At 45.7% G+C, this 14,758-nt stretch overlaps 1 protein-coding gene across 3 annotated transcripts in view; it reads right to left on the reverse strand.

The window, feature by feature from the left end:
• VWF (von Willebrand factor) overlaps positions 1 to 14,758 on the reverse strand; it is a 313,429-nt gene that overhangs the window by 90,706 nt on the left and 207,965 nt on the right. For all 3 annotated transcript variants that reach the window (XM_061582613.1, XM_061582612.1, XM_061582614.1), the window contains one exon: positions 8,073 to 8,116. In XM_061582613.1, the coding sequence (XP_061438597.1) occupies positions 8,073 to 8,116 (44 nt within the window). The remainder of the gene's footprint in view (positions 1 to 8,072; positions 8,117 to 14,758) is intronic.

Consider the following 14,758-nt stretch of genomic DNA (forward strand, 5'->3'; position numbering starts at 1 on the left):
TGTGGAGGCTCCACTGTCAATTAAGGCAGTGGAATTAAACACCACTCCTCTGGAAGTTGTAATCCGAATAGGCAAGACCAACACCCCCTTTGAGGGAGGTTGGATCGTTGGGGGGCCTTTATACAACGCTGCCCCCAGTCCACCGGCCTGCACATGGACTGGGTGTTCTAGTTTCCCAACGGCTCGGCTTTCCCCCCTTTCAGTCCACAGTCTCTGGCCACATGGCCCGGCTTTGAACAATAAAAGCATAAACGTTCTCGGCGGCGTCTTTCCTTTTCTTCTTCCGACAGTCTTGGCCTAGCCCCTCCCTGTCCCTCAGTTGCATTACCTGCCATCCCTGCAGTGGGAAGGGTCTTGTTGCGGGATGCCGAGGCTGAGTATCTCAGGACCTCCTGCTTCCTTTCCAGGCGCCTTCCTTCCATCCGGTGATCTATCTGTAGGCATAGCCGGATGAGCCCTGGTAGGTCAGTGGGGGGGGAGGTCCTGGCCAACTCATCCAGGATTTCAGCATTTAATCCACTCCGGTACATAAACATCAGGGCGGCGTCATTGTAACCAGTTTCCTGGGACAGAATTTTAAAAGCGTTAGTGTACTCGGAAACAGTCCCTTTAGCTTGCTTCAGAGCGCCTAGTTGCCGCGCTACTGTTTCAGCCCTTTGCGGGTCTTGAAACATCTCGGTCATCTCCTGTATAAATCCTCTGTACCTTCCTAAGACAGTATCCTTTCTCACGAGATACGGAGTCACCCATTTTGCAGCTTCGCCCTCCAGGAGGCTAATCACGAAAGCTACTTTAGCCCCATCGTCTGGAAATTCCATGTGCCTGACATCCAGATATAACTCACATTGAGCCACGAAGGTTGCCAACTGATCACTTTGTCCCACGTATTTTGGGGGCAATCCAATGGGAACCTTTACTACGGCAGCTGGAGGGGCTGTTCGCATCTGGTCTATCGTGGCCTTCAAGGTTTGATTATCCATCTTCAGTGCCTTGACTGCTGCTAGCAGGGCTTGAACATCCGTCTGCAAATCAGCTACCTTAGTCCTCAAGAGTTCCACTTCTTCCATCTCAGAAGTGGGGTTCGTTCCCCCCCCCGCTGCTCCCTTTGACATCTTGTCCCAGTCAAGTGAAGAGAGCGTTGAGGGTGATTTAGGTGGCTCTGTCAAGCTGTCAGGCCCAGGATGTGACTCAGGAACCAGACCAACGGCTGTAGTTAATTCGTGTTTTATTAGGGTAATGTCCAAACAAAGACTGCGTTTTCTCATGAAGCAATACAGGGATACAGGTCCTGCGGCATTGGGAGAAAGTTGACAGAGCAAGGGACTTCTTCCCGCCTGTTCTTTAAGAAGGGGCCAAACGGGCGCACAATCTTTCACTCCTCCTTAACCGCCCCTCAGGTACTGCCCGCCTTCCCCCCCTTCTCTCCTGTCTTTTCAGCTGTCTGCGTGTGCGCGGTGAGGGGGGAAGCATCACCCCCTCCTCTTCTGAAGTTTCCGATTCCAGGATGGGGGATAGGGGAGGGGCTGATGGTAAACTGCCTCCCCGCTTTTCGGCTGTGAGCAGCCCTCCCTCCTTTCCCTCTTGCTCTGAGCCTGAAAGAGGGGGAGGAGTGAGAATGTCCAGGGAGGGCTCAGGCTCCCCGTTGCTAAGCGACCTTATCACTGGCAGTTCCTCTGTTTCGTCTTCGCTCCAAAGGGGGGAAGTTCCTCCCCCTTCCCTCTGCCATCCATCCGAATACTCTTCTCCCAACTCTCCGGGATCCAGCTCCCCGGGATTGGGACCCCAGCTCTGCCTTCCGACAGATAGCCTCTGGTCATCTGCTGGAGGGCAAGGCCCTCAGTGGCAGGCACGTGAGGACATGCAGTTTGTGAGGCAACGATGGCATCTTCTTGATGGACCTGCAGAGGGGTCTGCACAAGATTCTTATCGGGTGTGGGGTAAAGGGAGACTAAGCAGAGGCTTGTCCCCCTTTTGTGGCAAGGAAGTGCGGGGGAAAGGTTTAAATGGAAAGGGCAGCTAGGTGACACCTTTAGGCACCTTTGGGGGTGACTGGCGGTCCGGGGGCCTGCAGCTCAGGGCTATACGGCCCGGGGGCAGAACACGGGCTCCCTTTGGGGCCAACGTGCCTCATCCGCTCGGAGTTTCAGGGCTCCGGGGGGCAGTGATGCGGGTTGGACCCCCTACACATCTTCAGGGTGTGGCCTGAGCTGGGGTCTGGCACAGGGCAGCCCCGGGCTCAGGCAAGGGTTTGGTTGCCCTATGGCTGCAAGCAGGCTTTGCCTGGATCATCAGAATGCTCCCGCACTTGATTTCCCCTCTGCAGGTTCATTATTATAATTGATTCCGTTTAATAAAGTGGCCCATGATTTAACCCAATGAATGGTGTTTGTGTTTTATTTCAGCAATAGGCCGCAAAGTTCAGTTCAGAGCATTTCATGAATCAGCGTACAGGTTACACAGGATTCAGCATCATCACTGGGATTAACTTGACTGCACTGTTGTCACAGCAACTAGACATGCCTCCTTACTGACCTTAATTAAGGATGGGCGGGCAACCTACTTGCGTGGACTGAGTGTCATTGTGGAGAGTACACATGTAGACAAGCACTCCTCCTCAGAGGAGTGAGGGCTCATTGAGATTGTCAGCACCACAGCCTATGAGTCTGAGGCAAGGGCAGCTGGATCACCTCAGCAAGGTCCTCCCCAACAGGAGGGGGCTACATGGTGGCGACAGCAGAGTGGCCGAAGGAAGGGGGTGTTAGGTAGGTGGAGAGGCATGTTCCTGGCTGGGCGGGCTTCCTCACTGGTAACAGGATCTATATTTATTTATTTATTTATTTATTTAGTTGCATTTCTAAACCGCCCTATAGCTAGCAGCTCCCAGGGCGGTGTACAACATGATAAAACCACAATATTTAAAATACAGCAAGTGTGTATTGCGCAAACAATATAAAACATTAAATAAACAAAGTAAAAGAAAACTAGAAATAAAATAAGTAAGATTAAAAGCATAAAATACATCAAAATGCCTGGGTGAAGAGGTGGGTTTTTACCTGGCGCCGGAAAGATGACAGGGAAGGCGCCAGGCGTATCTCATCTGGGAGGGCATTCCATAATTCGGGGGCCACCACCGAAAAGGCCCTAGATCTTGTTACTGTTCTCCGGGCCTCTGTATGGGTTGGGACCCGGAGAAGGGCCTTAGACGTCGAGCGGAGTGAATGGGTAGGAACATAGCGAGAGAGGCGTTCCATCAGATATTGCGGTCCAGTGCCGTTAAGGGCTTTATAGGTAAGGACCAACACTTTGAATCTGGCCCGGAAACATATTGGAAGCCAGTGCAGTTGGGCCAGAATAGGTGTTATGTGGTCGAATTTCTTCGTCCCAGTAAGAACTCTGGCCACAGCATTCTGCACTAGCTGAAGTTTCCGAATCGTTTTCAAAGGTAACCCTACGTAGAGAGCATTACAGTAATCCAATCTAGAGGTTACCAGAGCATGAATAACTGAGGCTAGGTTCTCCCTGTCCAGATAGGGTCGTAGTTGGGCTACCAGCCGAAGCTGGTAAAACGCATTTCGTGCCACCGAGGCTACCTGAGCCTCAGGTGACAGAAGTGGATCTAATAAGATCCCCAAACTATGGACCTGTTCCTTTAGGGGGAGTGTAACCCCATCCAGGGCAGGTCTAACATCAACCATCTGGGCAGAGTGCCCCCCCACCAACAGCATCTCAGTCTTGTCAGGATTGAGTTTCAGTTTATTAGCTCTCATCCAGTCCATTATCGCGGCCAGGCAGCGGCTCAGTACAGCAACAGCCTCACCTGAAGAAGATGAAAAGGAGAAATAGAGCTGCGTATCATCAGCATATTGCTGGAAACGCACTCCAAAACTCCTGATGACCTCACCCAGCGGCTTCATATAGATATTAAAAAGCATGGGGGACAGAACTGAGCCCTGTGGGACCCCATACTGGAGCACCCAGGGACTCGAGTAATGTTCCCCAAGCATCACCTTCTGGAGACGATTCCCAAGATAGGAGCACAGCCACCGTCTAGCAGTGCCTCCAACTCCTAAATCCGCGAGTCGCCCCAGAAGGATACCATGGTCGATGGTATCAAAAGCCGCCGAGAGATCAAGGAGAACCAACAGAGTTACACTCCCTCTGTCTTTCTCCCGACAGAGGTCATCATACAGGGCGACCAAGGCTGTTTCTGTACCAAACCCCGGCCGAAAGCTGGATTGAAATGGATCCAGATAATCAGTTTCATCCAAGAGAGCCTGGAGTTGGCGAGCGACCACGCGCTCTAGAACCTTGCCCAGAAATGGAACATTTGCTACCGGCCTATAGTTGTTAACGTTATCAGGGTCCAAGGAGGGCTTTTTTAGGAGCGGTCTCACTATCGCCTGTTTCAGGCAAGGTGGGACCACTCCCTCTCGTAACGAGGTATTAATCACCTCCTTGGCCCAGCCGGCCGTTCCATTTCTGCTAGCTTTTATTAGCCACGATGGGCAAGGGTCCAGAGCGGAAGTGGTCGCCCATATCTGTCCAAGCACCTTGTCCACATCCTCGAGCTGTACCAACTGAAACTCATCCAATAAAACAGGACAAGACTTTGTTCTGGACACCTCATTAGATTCAACTGTTACAATATTGGAGTCAAGGTCCCGACGGATGTTTATGATCTTGTCTTGAAAATGCCTCGCAAACTCATTACAGCGGGCCATTGATGGTAATATTGCGTCCGGAGAACCACAGTGTAAAAGTCTCCGGACAACCTTATAAAGTTCCGCTGGGCAGTTACAAGATGACTGAATGGAGGTAGCGAAGTATTGCTTCTTCGCCATCCTCACCGCCTTCACATAGCGTTTCGTGGAGGCCTTCACAAGTGCATAATTACAGCCGTCGGGAGTTCGTCTCCATTTACCCTCCAGCTGTCTCCTTTCTTGCTTCATCACTCTTAGCTCCTCAGTAAACCAAGGAGCCAATTGAGCTCTGCAATGGAGAGGGCGCACCGGGGCGATTGTGTCAACTGCCCGGGTCATTTCTGTATTCCACAGAGTGACCAGGGTTTCGACAGGATCGTCAGTTTTATCAGCCGGAAAATCCCCCAGAGCCCTCTGAAATCCTTCAGGATTCATTAGTCTCCGGGGACGGACCATCTTAATTGGTCCTCCACCCTTGCAGAGGGGAGAAGACGATGTGAGTCTAAATCTCAAGAGGCGATGATCTGTCCATGACAAAGGAATAGATGTAAGATTCCTCACTCCCAGATCACCTTCCCCCATTCCAGTGGCAAAAATCAAGTCTAGAGTATGTCCTGACACATGCGTTGGGCCAGTAACAAATTGAGACAGCCCCATGGCTGTCATGGAGGTCATGAAGTCCTGAGCTGTTCCAGACAAGGCGGCCTCGGCATGGATGTTGAGATCCCCCAATACCAAAAGTTTGGGAGATCGCAGCACCAAGTCCGAGACCACCTCTGTCAGCTCAGTTAGGGAAGCTGTTGGGCAGCAGGGTGGACGGTACACCAACAGTATTCCCAGTCTGCCTCGCTGGCCCAACGTAATGTGCAGACACTCCAGGCCATTAGCCACTTGGATGGGGTGCCTAACAAGAGAGATGGAACTTCTATAGACCACAGCGATTCCCCCTCCCCGACTCTCGGATCTACCCAGATGCTGAACCGAATACCCAGGTGGGCACAGCTGGGAGAGATTAATACCTCCCAGATCGCTCACCCAGGTTTCGGTAATGCATGCCAGATCGGCCGCCTCATCCACGATTAAATCATAGATGAGGGAGGTTTTATTATTTACCGATCTGGCATTAAAAAGCAGCAACTGGAGATCCGAGAGTTGGCTGGTAGAACTACCAGCAATCCTGTGGATGTGAGGAGGACCGGAACACGGCACAGCCACCAGTTGTCTGGGCCAAGTTCCCCTTAACTGGCGTGTCCTCCTCACAGCGCCATACCTCCCATTACCCGTCACTGCGCTGATTGGGGCCCCCTCTGGTCCTCCCTCCCAACACCCTATCCTCTCCCCCAGGCACATAATAAAAATAAAATAAATAAAAAAACTCATACTCCATACACAATCACACACTCATTCATACAACCGTTCATACACCCAAATAGCACAGCAATAACAGCAGGGTCCCAATAGCCACAAATCGCAACAGTGGCAGCTGTAACGTCAGAAGCTCAGAAGCGATGAAGCGGCAATGCCCCCCACCAGGCAACGACGACGACTGGAACGATCACTAGCAACAGCCTGGGAACTCTCAGACTCCAGCGTGCCTATAGACACATCACTGGGGCCTTCTTCCCATTCAAAGTCTGACTCCTCCTCCTCATTCTCGCCACCCCATGTCCTCTTTGTGGGACTCATGACACTGCCCTGTGGAACTCCCTACCAATAGGGAGGGAGGAACCATCTTCCTTTCTTTCAGGCATCTTTTAAAAACTGGACTTTTTAGACAGGCTTTTTAACATGATTCCCCTCCCCACCAATACAGCATTACTGATGCTTTTATTATTATTTTAAATGATATTTTAATGTTTTTAAATTTTTATGCCTTTGTATGTTGTAAGTCACCTTGATATACTCTATGAAAAGTGAGGCCTATAAATACTTTAACAAATAAATAAATAATACATGCCAGAATCCTCAACAATTAGTAGGATGGAATATTATACTGGATGAGAATGGTACTTGGTGCTATGCTTCCTAGCACACCTGATGAGTAAACGAGGGCATTAGAGCTAATAAAAGAATTAGGGGGCAAATGAACTTCAGCTTTCAAGAACAACACTGTTTTAGGAGGTTTTCTCAGCATAAAGACTCATACTATGGGAAGAATACATATTGCCAGTCCAGGTATGAAATAGAAATGTGACCTCTGAAGACCTAAAATAGATCAGCCCTAGTTCAAACACTAAAACCCTCTATGAAAAGTGCCTGTGAATACAGTCACATTTAGGAAGTAACAGTGCCCTACTTCTAGGCAGTGCTTCATATTAGCATGGCAGTCTTTTTTTTTTAATCCTTAGCCTACTGGAAGAAAAACAAATAAAAGTGTTTATATACAACTATGCATGCTTGGCAAAAGAGGTTCTGCATTAATTGTTACATGCCCTATTGGTAAGACACTGAAGGACTGTAAAAGAGAGCCTGGGCATTTTTTTCTTTTAAAAAACAAATTAAAGAGACATCTAGAAAAAATCAAGAAATATGGCATATAAGGAAATTAAACAACATTCAAGTTAGCGCAGTTGAGCTTTTTCCAAATTATTGTCAAAATATAGAAAAGGCCAAAATGGCTTTTTAAAAAGCGAAGGTATAGAAAATGGTCAAGGTGACAGTCAATTGGACATACCAGAGACGGAACCTAGGACCTTATCCATGCATACAAAGCCTGTTATTCACTACCACTCAGCTATGACCCTTTCTCCCTATATTTTCAAGTGCACAAACATATCCCCTCTGACGAGCAGTCAGGCTCATGAGACGTGGCTCCACCTGGCAGCAAGGACTTCACAATTATGTAGAATATGTATAGTCAGGGCACTGCATACAAAATCCCAAGGAGAAACGTACCGTTAAAGTACAGGATGTCACTTATTTCTTAGAACATGACATCAGGAGTGAAACAGTGGGCAGACTTTTCAACCATATCTTTACGAGAAATGCCAGAGACCAGATACTCAGGCTAACTCCTTCTCAGAAGGAGGTCAATTTTTATTTATTTAGAATTTATTTTGTATTTGATTTATGGATGTAATTTTATTGTGGATTTTATGCTGTTCGCTGCCATGATATTTTTCAATGTGGGCAGTATAGATTTTTTGCAAATAATAATAACTGCTCATTCCATCAACCTCAAGGGCATTATACCTTGAGTGAACCCAGCATTTACTCCTCAATATACCCAATCCCATAACACTGAGGCCATCTGGGGATGCCATCCAAGACAAGTGGCTTTGCAGGTAGCTTTGATCCATGGGCCACCAGCTGGCCATCCATATATTACCGGTAAGTCAGATCAAATGTAAGAAAATATAAGAATATACTTACAGTTTTTGCATTCCCATCCTCATCTATACACTCTTGAGCAGTCTCTGAAAGACAAGCAATCATTATACATTCAGAATATCTCATTTACATAGGGTGTTAAAGACCACTAAAATGTGGGTTCAAAAAATACAGGCTTGATAGGAAAACCAGCCTGAAAGATATCTGTAACAACTATATAGCCCCTCTTTTTTTTAACTAGAAATGGTAGTAACATGTCCAGGATGTCCAATTTGTCCAGGAAGTGATAAATGTGCAATATGAAAGACATTTCAGGAAAAGGTAGCTGCTGATTTCTCTGAACCCAACTGAAAATGAGATCATATCAGAAATGATACCAAAGATTTACTGAGCTGGGAAGTGTCTGGTTCAGTGCTTATCTTAACAGCAAAACGCAGTCCCCAACCAACTCCAAGCACTCTTGTATAAAGTATATTTTCTAAATCCAATTCAGTTGTGGTGCAGGCCTGGTTTCCCCACTGTATGTTGACCTATGTGTGTCCCTGTTATTCTCCTTGATCTCTTGGCTGCTTTCAATACCATCAACCATGGTATCCTTCTGTGAAGACTGTCCAAATTTGGGTAGGGGGCACTGTTGTTGTTTGGTTTATTTGGATGGTTGTCCTGAAAAGGTGCTGCTTGGAGGACGTTCAGCCTCAGAGTCTCTAAAGTGGCATTCTACAAGGATCATTTTTATCCCTAATACTGTTTAACATCTTCATGGGGTCATCTGGAGTTCTGGAGTGTGTTGTGCGCCATCAACATATTGATGACAACTCTACTTGTCCTTTGCAGCTCAAGCGAGTGTGGCAGTGGATGTGCTGGATCACTGCCTAGCCTCACTAATGGACTGGATAAGAGCCAACAAACTGAAGCTCAATCCAGGTAAGACTGAGAAATTGTTAATGGGTGGTTCCTCTTCCTGGATGAGTGGAATGCATCCAGTTTTGGATGCAGTTATACTCCCCTTGAAGGAGCAGGTGTGCAGTTTGGGGATACTCTTGGGCTGCATTCAGACATGGGGCTTATTGCGTTAGGTTAACAGATTAAAATGAGAGCATTTCTGTACCAATTTCTAAAATTCCTTTCACACTGCAGTACCTGTTGCATTAAGGAACCGCGGCTTTTTTGGCCAATATATTGGCATTTCGCGCAACTGTCTTTCACACTGCTGCAATGAACAGTGCCTTATTTTCATCTCTCACCCATTATACACATGCACACTGTAGTTCCCTCATTCACTGCTTGAGTTAGTGTCTGACAAATGTGTGTGGGAAAAGGAGAAAGGGAAGGCAGCTACCTGTGCTTTCGCTGGAAAACTAGTACAATTTTTGTCAGGCAAATAACATTGGTGCACACCTAAAGGGCGTGAATGTATTGCATGCTGGGATGCCTATCGCATGAGTAGCTGCAGCATGCGCAAAGTTCCTGCGATCATCCCATTTCCCAGGCGTGCAAATGGATTATTTCTGGTATTATTTATCGGGAAAAATAGCACTAAACTTCCACTAGATTCCACTAGATTTCTGGGACAAGCTTTTATGTTGTGTGAAAGGTCAAATATAATGCACAAATTACCAGGTAAGAAATTATCAGAATGACAAAATAAAGTGAAGTGCGAAAGGAGTATTGGATCCAGTACAGTCATATACACTCCCCATACCCTGAGGTTATAACCTGAGGCCCTTCTCTGCATGTCACCTCAAATGGAGGTCCAGAGAGTGGTAATAAAATAATGGGCCTTCTCTGTAGTAACCCCCCCTCCATTTATGGAATGCTTTACCCAGGGAAACCTGCCAGGCACCAACATTGTCATCGTTGCAGCACTAGGCAAAAACATTTTTGTTTTCCAAGGCGTTTGGACAGCACCAATACAATACTGTATTATTACATCGATTTTTTAAATGTTTATGTTATTTTATCAGTGTATTTTTACTTGGCTATAAATTGGTAGTTTAGTGGAAGGAGATACATAAATTTAATTCACTAATAGGCAAAAACCCTTGTGGTTTAAGAATGTACCTATAGCCCACAGATATTTCTACCAAACTTTAAAAGCAGGGAAACTGGGCAGCTATAGTGAATGCACCAGGGGAGCAGGAGACCTGGCCTCCTCTCTGAGTATTGTACTGCCCTACAAATTGGTCAAAATGCAAACACCATTTGGGTTGGTCTTTCACAGTCCAATCCACTTCCTGTGCAGCTTGCAAGAATTTGGTAACATGTACCTCTGAGCATATGGTGAGTGGTGGCAACACCTGCAATCAGGACTGCATCTCCAAAGATTGAGAATTACATTTTTTGGCATGCTTGTTGGTGTTCTTCTTACTTTGCTTCTTTTCTGTGTTACTACTGTTTCTACAGAGAATCTAACCTAGAAAATTATATTTCTCTCATTTTTCATCCTAGAAATCTGTGTCAAAATTATTTTTATTAATTTCACATTCTTTTTATTGGTCAATGCCATATGATGGTGAAGACAGCTTTTTGTGTTTCAAACTCGAGGTTATATTCTATTTCTATTTTGGATGCATTAACAGTTGAATCTGAAACTGCAGTTTGATGTAAAATCAGACTCATTACAATATGTTGCTACTTAAGCAATGACTCTAGCTGTTGGGAAAAAACAAACTTGGCCTGCCCAAGATGCAAGTGTTCAGCCTGCTATACTTAAATGACTCTAAGGAATGGCCGGCACAGTCAACTAAAAACATAGAGCACACCTAGAAATTTGCTGGAATATATTTCAGCTCCCAGTTTTGTCTTGTGCAAACTGAGACACTCCTTATGTCCACTGGAGACTATTCTGCAGAATAGTCAGTGCCATTATTCCACAATTGTTTTGTGAGGTTTTTTTAGTGTAAATTATGCAAAGTGTTGCTGTACTTCACATATTCACAGAAACATAAACAAAAGAAAATAAATTACCATAGGAAACTTCACTAAAATTGCAAATATATTTAAAATGAATATCTGAAGTACATTAACTATCTTAATATTGTTGCTTCTTCCCTGCTAAAAGAAGATCAGCACAACACATGTCTTGTTTCTGTTATTTGGCCTGAATGCATTGTACCACTGACCATATGCTCAGAGACATACGTTACCAAGTTCTTCCAAGCTACACAGGAAGTGGATTGGACAGTGAAAGACATACCCAAATTGGGTTTTCATATTTACCAATTTGTAGGGCAGTACAATATCTGAGAGAGGAGGCCCTGCTCCCATGTTGCATTCACTATAGCTGCCCAATTTCCCTGCTTTTAAAAGTTTGATAGAAATATCTGTTGGGTATAGGTATGTTCTCAAACTGCAAGGGTTTTTTTTTTGCCTGTTAGTGAATAATAGACATGGTTGCACCTACTATAGAACAGCTGTTACACAAATATTTTCAGCAACTTTTCCTATCTTGATAGATGGTTATGAAAACAACCAAAAAAGAAACAGTTTGTTATTTGTTTAGATATATAGTGGAAATACATAATTGTCTCACAGTATGTTTTCATAGTTAGTAGTCCAGAATGAACCTTATTAATTGCAAAATGTGAAACAGTAAGTATTTGATGTTGCTTTACTGTGCACTCCTATGCATGTTTGCTTCAATATATTCATATTCATTTTTATTTATTTATTTATTTAATTTAATTTATATACCTCCCTAAGCCAAAAAGGTTCTCTGGGCGGTGTACATAAGAGATAAAACAAGCACAATATATAAATACAATAAGTATAACAAAATCAAAGATCAAAACAAACAATAACAAAAAACCAACAACATCAAAATACAACAATAATGAAAATACTGATAAAATACACTATAAAATACAATTTAAAATACACTTTAAAATGCCTGGGAGTATAAAAAGGTTTTCACCTGGCGCCGAAAGGATAGCAGCATCAGCGCCAGGCGTACCTCATCGGGGAGACTATTCCACAGTTCGGGGGCCACTACCAAAAAGGCCCTAGTTCTAGTCACAACCCTCCGGGCTTCTCGATGGGATGGCACCCGGAGGAGGGCCTTAGATGTTGAGCGCAGTGTACGGGTAGGTTCATATTGGGAGAGGCATTCCACCAGTTATTGCAGTCCCATGCCGTGTAGGGCTTTATAGGTCAAAACCAGCACTTTGAATTTAGCCCGGAAACAAATAGGAAGCCAGTGCAGACGAGCCAGAACAGGTGTTATATGAGCAGACCTTCTGGTCCGCATCAGTAATCTGGCCGCTGCATTCTGGACTAGCTGTAGTTTCCAAACTATCTTCAAGGGCAGCCCAACGTAGAGCGCATTGCAGTAGTCCAGCCTAGAAGTTACCAGAGCGTGAACAACTGAGGTGAGGTCGTCACTGTCCAGATAGGGACGTAGCTGGGCTACCAGTCGAAGATGGTAGAAAGCATTCCGTGCCACCGAGGCCACCTGGGTCTCGAGAGACAAGGAAGGATAGAAAAGAACTCCCAAGCTACGAACCTGTTCCTTCAAGGGGAGTGTAACCCCATCAAGAACAGGATGAACATCCTCCATCTGGGCAGTGAAGGCACTCACCAACAGCGTCTCGGTCTTGTCAGGATTGAGCTTCAGTTTGTTAGCCCCCATCCAGTCCATTATCGCGGCCAGGCAACGGTTTAGCACGTTAACAGCCTCACCTGAAGAGGATGAAAAGGAGAAATAGAGTTGCGTGTCATCAGCATACTGATGACAACGCACCCCAAAACTCCTGATGACCGCACCCAGCGGCTGCATGTAGATGTTAAAAAGCATGGGGGACAGTACCGATCCCTGCGGGACTCCACAATGGAGAGTCCAGGGTGTCGAGCAATGTTCCCCAAGCACTACCTTCTGGTGACGACCCACCAAGTAGGAGCGGAGCCACTGCCAAGCAGTACCCTCAACTCCCAACTCTGTGAGTCTTCCCAGAAGGATACCATGGTCGATGGTATCCAAAGCAGCTGAGAGATCAAGGAGAATCAACAGAGTCACACTCCCCCTGTCCCTCTCCCGACAAAGGTCATCATACAGGGCGACCAAGGCTGTTTCAGTGCCAAAACCGGGCCTAAAACCAGATTGAAATGGATCAAGATAATCAGTGTCATCCAAGAGCCCCTGGAGCTGGCCGGCAACCACCCGCTCCAGGATCTTGCCCAGGAACGGAACATTCGCCACAGGTCTATAGTTGTTCAAGTTGTCTGGGTCCAAGGAGGGTTTCTTCAGGAGTGGTCTCACCACCGCCTCTTTTAGGCAGTCAGGGACCACTCCCTCTCTTAAAGAGGCATTTATTACCTCCTTGGCCCAGCTGGCAGTTCCAGTCCTGCCAGCTTTCACCAGCCAAGAGGGGCAAGGATCCAGTACAGACGTGGTCGCCCGCACCAGTCCAAGGATCCTGTCAACATCCTCAAGCTGCACAGACTGAAACTCATCCAATAAATGAGGACAAGACCGTGATCTGGATACTTCATTAGGTCCAACTGCTATAATACTGGAGTCTAAGTCCAGGCGAATGCATGCGATCTTATCTTGGAAGTGCTCGGCGAACTCATCACAGCGGGCTACAGATGAATCTATAATATCCCGGGGGCCAGAATGTAAAAGCCCTCGCACAATTTTAAAGAGCTCCGCTGGGCGGGAGAGTGATGACTTACTAGTATCAGCAAAATATCTCTTTTTTGCTGCCCTCACCGCTACTATATACTGCTTAGAACAAGCACTTACCAAGGTGTAATTGCATTCATATAAATCCCATTGGTAATTGTGTTTGAGATTGCAGTGTTAAGGCTGTATCTTACTAAGTCAGGTATTCCCAAACTGTGGTGGTCCACAAGCTTCATTCAGGTAGTCCACAACATGTCTGTGTATTTGTGATTGAAGATAAGAAACAGCATGTCCACTGCATTAAATATTCATATTATTAATGGTGTTTTAATTGCTTTTTTATTTCTTATTCTGTATTACAATCCGAATCCTATGGAATACAATAAAATAAAAGAAGCAATTAAAATCACAAAGCATCTAGCACGGTGCATTACAGTTGCTGCAATAGGCAAGAAGGTGAATGTGCTTTAAATGTATGGTGTATACACAGCCTTAGTCCCAAGACCCTCAGCAATTTTCATGTGGTCTGTGGGGGAAAGATTTGAGAAGTAAATCAAACATATTTAAAATGAATATCTGAACAATATTAACCATCTTAATATTGTTGCTTCCTCCCTGATAAAACAAGATCAGCACAGCACATGTCTTGTTTCTGTTATTTGGGCTGATTGCAGGTGTTGCCACCACTCATTATATGCTCAGAGGTACGTTACCAAATTCTTCCAAGCTACACAGGAAGTAGATTGGACTGTGAAAGACCAACCCAAATTGTATTTCTATTGTAAAAATTTGGTAGGGCAGAACATTATCTCAGAGAGGAGGTCAGGTCTCCTGCTCCCCTGGTGCACTCAGTATGGCTGCCCAATTTCCCTGCTTTTTAAAGTCTGATAGAAATATCTGTTGGCTACAGGTACATTCTTAAACCGCAAGGGTTTTTTTGCCAATCAGTGAATATCTTCTGGGACTGAAAACTTAGTCCCTGAGGGCACTCTCTGGAGTGTAACAAGTACTCTTCAATTGGCTTTTTTTGGGGGGGGGAGTTTTATGTGGGAATTTTGTAAGATAGTGACAAATTATCCTAAAAAATCCACACAAGAACAGAGAGGGA

Source organism: Rhineura floridana, chromosome 8, assembly GCF_030035675.1.
Source record: "Rhineura floridana isolate rRhiFlo1 chromosome 8, rRhiFlo1.hap2, whole genome shotgun sequence".
Taxonomy (NCBI): Eukaryota; Metazoa; Chordata; class Lepidosauria; order Squamata; family Rhineuridae; genus Rhineura; species Rhineura floridana.